This window comes from Helianthus annuus, chromosome 3, assembly GCF_002127325.2.
Source record: "Helianthus annuus cultivar XRQ/B chromosome 3, HanXRQr2.0-SUNRISE, whole genome shotgun sequence".
NCBI classification, from domain to species: Eukaryota; Viridiplantae; Streptophyta; class Magnoliopsida; order Asterales; family Asteraceae; genus Helianthus; species Helianthus annuus.
In genome coordinates, this window is record NC_035435.2 from 94,615,499 (window position 1) to 94,623,387 (window position 7,889).

At 37.2% G+C, this 7,889-nt stretch overlaps 1 protein-coding gene across 1 annotated transcript; it reads right to left on the bottom strand.

Annotated features, from left to right (window-relative positions):
• Positions 1-4,346: 4,346 nt before the first annotated feature.
• On the bottom strand, positions 4,347-6,242 carry LOC110929632 (L-type lectin-domain containing receptor kinase IX.1-like). The gene is made up of 3 exons (XM_035988096.1): positions 6,073-6,242; positions 5,573-5,982; positions 4,347-5,435 (listed from the first exon to the last, which is right to left on the bottom strand). The coding sequence occupies exons 1-3, from the start codon at positions 6,240-6,242 to the stop codon at positions 4,486-4,488; spliced, it is 1,530 nt and encodes a 509-aa protein (XP_035843989.1). The 3' UTR covers positions 4,347-4,485.
• Positions 6,243-7,889: the final 1,647 nt, after the last annotated feature.

Consider the following 7,889-nt stretch of genomic DNA (forward strand, 5'->3'; position numbering starts at 1 on the left):
ACCGATAGATTTCATCCACTCGGTGAACATATCTGGTTCTTTCACAATCTTTGCAATGAAAGCTTTGAAGTCTCCTTTCTCATCGGTAAACATATCCCAGCTAAAACCTTCCGGTAATCTTTCATCATCCTGAATGTTCCAGTTAAAATTTTCTTGATTCCCCAGACATGCTCTCTTTGAATTCTCTATCACTTTTCTACCATGAGCCACTTGTGGTTCTTGTTGTTGTTGTTAACCAACCTGTTGATAAATGGCTTTCCGGTAATAGTCATCTTTTCCGAACGGATTCTTCACATCATTTGCTTCTCTGTTCTTGCACTCCCTCTTGAAATGACCTTTCTCCCAGCATCGAAAACAAGTAACTTTAGACTTATCAAAACCTAAAGTAGAAACATGTGCATCAAGAAAGTCATTTCTTCCAGTAATCAATTTAAACTTTTCTGCTCTTCTTAGGACACTCGCTAAACACCATTTGATATCCATGAGTTCCATCTCTTCAGCATCGATCTGATCGTAATCCTCCTTCGTAAGCATAGGATTTCCGATTCTCCCTGCAACTAAGCCTTCATAAGATAGTAGCACAGAACCAAGTAATGCCATGTGATCCTTCGCAACCTCTTCAGAAAAACTTTGACCATCTGGAAGATTCAAGGCAATGTTGCACTGTATCACATAACCATTTCCAGTTTTTGTTCTTTGAAAATGAAAACTTTCAGATGAACTCTTCGGATTAACACTCGAATATGAAGAGAAACCACTGCTACTTTTTGGACTTTGATCAATTTTTTCCGTTGAATCTCCAGCACTAAATGCAGTTTCAATTTTCGCGCTTCTTTCAGCTTCTGGAACACTGCCCTTGTAGTACATTTTCACATCATGTTGACCATTTGGACTATTCATTCTCGCAATATTTTGTTATTCTAGATCTTGACCCTCAATCTTCTCAATAAACTGAGAAATCGTCAACCCATCATATACCCTAGTGTTCTTCAGAATCATCAAGTAAGTACCCCACTCTTTTTGCGGTAACGCATCAGCTAACTTGTCTACCCACTCTTCACGATCTTTTGTTATGCTCAGCATCGACATGGATCGAACTAAGTGGCAATATCTTTTAATTAGCTTCTTGGTATCTTCCCCAGGCAAACTCGTGAATAGATCAAATTCTTTCTTAAGCAATGCCTTCTTGCTTTTAATCATATTCTCACTACCCTCAAACTTGGCTCTAAGAGCATCCCAAATTGATTTTGAAGTCTTGTCATGTTGTAGCAACACAAAGATATCTTCTTTGATGGGTTGCTGAAGCAAACTAATCATCATTTTTTCAGCTTTGTACATGTCTCTTTCTTGATCACTAAACTCAGAAATTGTTCTCAACTTGCAGATCAGTACGTGGCAACACATACTTCTTCAGAATGCATTCCCATGATCTCAGATGGTTAGCCTGAACCCAGTTTTCGAATCTGTCTTTCCATCCATAATATTCCTCAATACTCATGAGTTTCGGGGGCTTTTGTAACGTTGCAGTCTCGTTTTCCAGATTCATGTTCTGAGCAATGGAAGCCGGAGTAGTTGGGGATGTGGAAAATGCGTTGTAAAACTCGTCACTCATGATTCTTGCAAGTTCAAGCGGAATACCTGAAACACAACTTCAAGCGAGAGAAGCTATTCAAGCGAAATAAGCAATTGAAACAAGATGACCTGATTTCGCTTGAAAAACTCAGGCGGAATAAGGCCTTTCGAGCGGAATCAGGAATTTCGAGCGAAATCACTGATTTCGCTTGAAACTATTCAAGCGGAATAAGTCTTTTGGAGTGGAATCTCTAAACTTTCAAGCGGAATATCAGACTTCGCTTGAAATCTCAAGCGAGATATCAACTTTCGAGCGAAATCAACTAAGTGCTCGTTCAAGCGAAATCACAACGAAGGTCCATTTTACCCATTTTAAACCGAATTTTAACGTGAAACCTTCAAGGGTTTGTTAATATGTAGTTTTACACATTCTGTGAGAAAATGATCAAATTTTGACAGTAGAATCTTGTTCTGTTGAAGAAAGAAAGTGTAAAAGAAAGAAAATGCAATGAAAATCAGCTGTAATCTGCAGAACTCCTCCTCCTGTGCTCTGATACCAGTTGTAGGATCGTGTATCTGACCCGAACGAGTCGTTCAGAGGAGTTTTATCTGTTTCAGGTGCGGAAAACAAGAAACAGACTTAGAAACAGCTTGATCTTCACTTTTAACAAGTATTTGATTGATTTAACACTGAATACAATCAAACTTCACACCGGCAGCACCTCGGTATGGAATTCAGAAATTGTTATAATGATTTTGCTCCAATCACCTATATATACTATCATGATTCCGCTTGAAACACACATGAACCGGTTCAAGCGAAATAGCAAGGATATGATTCCGCTTGAAAATGACCAAAGTCATTTCAAGCGGAATAACCACTTCAAGCGAAATCAGCTTTAAAACAAACATAAGCTTCCTATTTTCTTGATCTATGTGCCCTGATCTACACTATCTAGTATAAGACTCGATACAAGACGAAGTCGAAAGATGCATGCACTAACAAGAACACTTCCAAGATGCTTCACAACTTGCTCAAACAACTCACTATGCTTGGTTTTCAACAAGAAAGAGAGCCAAAGCTCTGATACCACTTGTAGGTCCACTTGGAGGATCAAGAAACCTACTTCCTTGTTGTTAAAACACACTTACAAGTGCGGAATCCTTGTAAGAATGCAACCAAAGCGAAGTAAAACATGCACAAGTAACCAAAGATTCAATATCTTGATTAAATGGAAGAGAACAATTACAAACACAAACACACAGTGTTCACAGACTCAAACCAAAGCTCTCTTAACAGTTCTGTAACACAAGTGTTGCTATTTATAGACCCCAGCCTAGTAACATTACGAAGAATGTTACTGGGCCCACGAAGAACTATGGTTCTTCGTTGATCAGTTCCACGGAAGACCCTATGTAGGACGAAGAAGGTTCTTCGTGATGATCATGCCCCATGAAGAATGGCTCTTCATGGGAGGCTGCAAACAGCAAAAAAGCACTAAGGCATACTGCAGAACAGATAAGAAACAAATAAACTTGCAGACTGCAAACATGCAGCTGCATTAGATACCAAAACTATGTAAATGTCGTACCAAGTCAAGATAGGAGGATATCTTGACTTGGTCGACTCGACCATCCTGTTACAAACTCGATAACCAAAAGACCGTACATTACATTACATTATATAATAAGAACAAGCGATAGACACAAAAACTACACCAACAGATTAGTCAGTATTTGAGAAGACAAATGAAAGACCCTAATTAAACAAACATTTATGTGTGCCTCTTCATTTTCTTCTTGTGTCTTCCTCTAATTACCCTGTCCCCTCTCCTTCCTTATTTGGTTACTGACAAATCCAGAAACCTTCAACTTAAGAACCAAATCTCCCTGGATTATCTAATCATTACCTGTGATTCAGTTGAAGAAGTTGATTAACTTAAAAAGAACCATTGTGTAAGGTTTAACATGAATGACTTGGGTGTTCTAGAACACTTTCTTGGGTTAGAAATATAGCACTAATCGGATGTAGTGGTTTTGCATCAACTGGTGGACCTTTGGTATGGGTTTGGAATGAATTGTTGAAAACCAATTGCAAGTCCATTTTTTGGTATGAAACCTTCTAATTCATGCTAAGTGTGCCGAACATTAATTAAAGTTGATTCATTTTCGGTTTAAAGATTTTTTTTAGCTGGCGTGTTTAATTTGCAGTTGGGTTGATCTAAAAGAGTTGAATGATAGACCGGTGCGTTTACTCAAAAAGTGTGTGGCGATAAATTGCCAAGTGGGGTGCTAATAAGTTTATTAAGGTTGTAGGTATTCTATTTGGGCAATAGGTATCAAAGGCGTTAGTTGGACCATTTGTGAGATTAAAAGAAATCGTGCGCTGATTGATATGTTTAGTCGAATCAGAGAATATATACGGATTTAGAATTCGAATCAGTATATGTTTGTTTCACCCGTTTATGTTAGATCTGTTACGAAGATGTTATAATTGGGGATTTTTTTACTGTGGTGGTGTAAGTTAGGGATACATCAAAATGAAAAAACGTTTTGGATAAACCCAACAATTTTTGCATCTCACATAATGCTACTAAAGACATTAATAATCAACTTGCGTGTTGACGTCAACTTGTTAAAAACATTATAGTACACAATTTGTAATTATACTTTAAAAATAGGTATGTTCTGATTTTTTATTTTCATTTTGTTTTTAATTAATCATGAGAAATGGGTTAAACTGTTTGATATTTGGGCCAGAAAGCTTGTGGCCATGACATAAAATCCCAACTTTGATTCATATACTAAAAACACTTACGTGAAATGACATACAAGAATTCAAATCAAATGAACATGACAGATCAATATTGAATACATATGGATACTGAGAAGTAGTTGTTGAAGATGTGAATTTTAGAAAAGCTTGCTTGAGCCAATACTGCTAGAGGTACCACCATATGAGGAAGAAGTGGGTGCCGATGTAGAATATGTCACCTTCGGCATCTCTGATGGGAGTACAGGGAGGGGAGCATCAGAATTCAATACTTGAATGGCTTGCTTCATCGACGGGCGTAGATTTGAGTCAAGAGGTGCACACCATAAACCTACGATCATAAGACGCTTGATTTCTTCTGAAAAATCTGAGTTTAGACGCGGATCTGCTGCTTCTAGAAGAGTCCCGGTACCATAAAGATCCCACACCCATTCTACTAACGATTTTTTCCTTTCTTGAGCATTTGAGTCAATGGCTTTTCTCCCACACGATATCTCCAATGCAACAACTCCAAAGCTAAAGACATCTGATTCTTTGCTAGCCTTGTCACTCACTAAATATTCAGGGGCCATGTAACCAATAGTTCCGGCACACGTCGTAGTCTGAGTGCCATTCTCATGGTCAACCAACTTAGCTAACCCAAAATCACCAAGCTTGGCATTGAAATTTGAGTCCAAGAATACATTACTCAATTTGATATCTCTGTGCAAAACACATTGCTCCCATCCTTCATGCAAATATAGCAAAGCGGAAACCAGACCATGGGCAATTTTGTACCTTGTATTCCATGTCAACAAGCTCTTTCCTTTAAACAAATGTAAATCTAAGCTTCCGTTTTCCAGAAACTCATAAACAACCAGTAGTTCTCCATTCTCATGACACCAACCGGTGAGTTGCACCAAATTTCTGTGTCTTAATCGGCTAATGATCTTTACTTCGGATGCGTACTCTTTTGGCCCTTGTTTGGAATTCTTCGACACCCTTTTGACTGCAATGTATGTGCTTGAATCTTTCAGTATACCTTTGTAAACTTCGCCAAAACCGCCTTCTCCAAGTTTCTTGGTCTCTTCAAAGTCATCAGTTGACTGAGCTAATCACCGTAAGAAAATCTTCTAGGCATGTTGGCCTCCATTTCGAATTCGTTGTTTTTCTCGACAGCAGATCCAAGTTCCTTCCCAGAAGATCCAAGTTCCTTCACAGAAGATCCAAGTTTCACAATTTGAACACCATTGTTTTTCTTCCTCCACCATAAAAGATATGCCAGAATAGCCAAAACAGTAACTAGAATAGCCGTTCCAGCTATTAAACCCACTATAAGCCCCGTCTTAGGTTTCCCTTTCACTTCATTGATCTGCAGGCTCGCGGTTGGTGAGAACGCATTACCTTGGTCAACTTCTAATTCGGTACTATTAAACATCCAAGATCTTACATTGTTTATCTCAGACCCATTTCCGGTTGAGGCTGAGAACCCAAAAATTACCCATTCGGGCAACCAATCCCTTAGATCAATGGTGTATTCAAGTCTAGATTCTAATACATCTGACTTTTCTTCAAAACCGGTGAAGGAAACTCTAAGATTTTGCGAGTCAGAATAATACTCAATCAAAGCTGTACACTCTATCCCAAATGGTGTATTGCTAAACCATTCCCGTCACGCAACAGATGTAACATTGTTAATATCAATACCTACGTGTTCACCTACGCAAGTATCAGGTCTATCGGGATACCTTGGATCCCACTCGTAGTTGCAATAAGTATCAAACTCCACGGCAACAAATGGGTATCTAGATTCGTTGGCTGCTACATCAAACGGTAGCCCCATGGCTCCCCCGTAATTTATCGAATATTTATCCTCAGCAAGGAAGAATGTGAGGCCATCAGCATAACCTTCACTCATGCTTGACTCGATCACAAATGAAAAACGGGTAGAAAAGCTGGCTAGATAAGAACTTTTGTCCCAAAGATGAAGCCGTTTGGACTACGTCGCTCGACCTGCTGACCCTTCACTATTACTTTCCTTGGTCAGCTGGATTCCAGCATCAGAAGTACAAGCTGCATCACCCTCATATTTTATATCTAGGGAATTTAGTGAAGTAATATTTGTGAAATTGAAAGTAATAGAAGCTGCATAAGGGATTAAAGCAAGAAAGAAGCATGTTAAGATAGACATGATCTAGAAATTAACTTGCTAAAACAGTTGCAAGCTTCTTGGAATGTAGTTGTGCTTTGCTTAACAAATAACATGAATATATACACATACTGAGATAGTGAGATTTAACTCTTATCATTGTTGTGAAGAAATAGTTCACTGCAAGTAGATTTTTAGCCTAGTCAACTTACATATGAAAAGTCATGCAAAGACTTTAGCCAGTCAATTGTTATCTGTCCATTAAATTTTTCTCTATATTTATTATTTCATTTTACCTATTTGTATCTATAAAACTCACCCCATGGCCTAGTGGTACTGGTAAAACTAAAAACTCATATAGTATATAAAAAGTTACTAAAATAATCTGAAATGTAAAGATCATACTATGCAAACAAAAAAGTACTTTGAAGTCTCAAATCATATGTCCAAACAGCTGGCATATTATTCTTTAGATATAATTGCTGACCTCTAAGAACAACAAAAAAAATCCTAAATATGCATCCTAAAACCGCTCTGCACTGCAAATTATCTTCAAAAAACTAATGAAAATAATGTAAATGTACAATAAGGCTAACCTCTAAGAAAGATTATGTCTTATGCGTAATCAAGTTCAAGCTCATACGAATTACTCATGTTTAAAGTTTCTGTAGAGTAACCATTTTATTTAACACAATTTTTTTTTCTATTCATTAAAATGTGAGATCAATATTATATTTTAAGTTTGGTCGAACTGTTCATCGACAATGGATTCTATGTCTTCTTGAATCATTTGATCATGGGCTAGACGATTGACTGTCGATCCATCATCCATGATTGGACCGTGATAACTACTGTGGAGCTTTGGTTCACTCTTTGTGAGTGTCTGATTTTGTTGATTAAAGGAATGATAATAAAACATATGACGATATAAATATCTTTATGCGACATTCAACTTATATGATCCAACTTTTAATATCATCAAATGTACAATTAGTGTTTGGATATGTATGAAGAAAAAATAGTTACGGGACCATGTATCACCTACTTTCCCAACCACATATTTAAGTCATTTAGTATCTACTTAATAGTGCTAGATGATGTTGACGAACATGTTCTAGATCTATAATCATATAAAAATTTTATGAAAATGGATAAATTGTTTTTTATGTCATTTAAGTTTCAGCAAAATTTCATACGCTATCCTTTAATAATGAAATTACAGCGGGTGTTCTTTATGTTCTAATTTCTTTATAGGCGGTGTCCTTAAATAACGAAATGAAGTGTTCTGAAATGGCAAAACTGGACAGGGACGTAAATGAAACTTAACTCAAAAAGGAAAATGGTAATTTTTTGTACAGATTCGAATTGAAACAAAACAAACAACAAGAACAGATAAAACAACAAAAAAAGGTCTAT

Coding starts and splice junctions, on each gene's coding strand:
- LOC110929632 (XM_035988096.1), bottom strand. CDS start 6,242: ATGAGTGAAGGTTATGCTGATGGCCTCACATTCTTCCTTGCTGAGGAT. Junction 5,983..6,072: donor AACTACGAGTGGGATCCAAG/GTATCCCGATAG, acceptor GGAATGGTTTAG/CAATACACCATTTGGGATAG. Junction 5,436..5,572: donor GTGGAGGAAGAAAAACAATG/GTGTTCAAATTG, acceptor TACGGTGATTAG/CTCAGTCAACTGATGACTTT.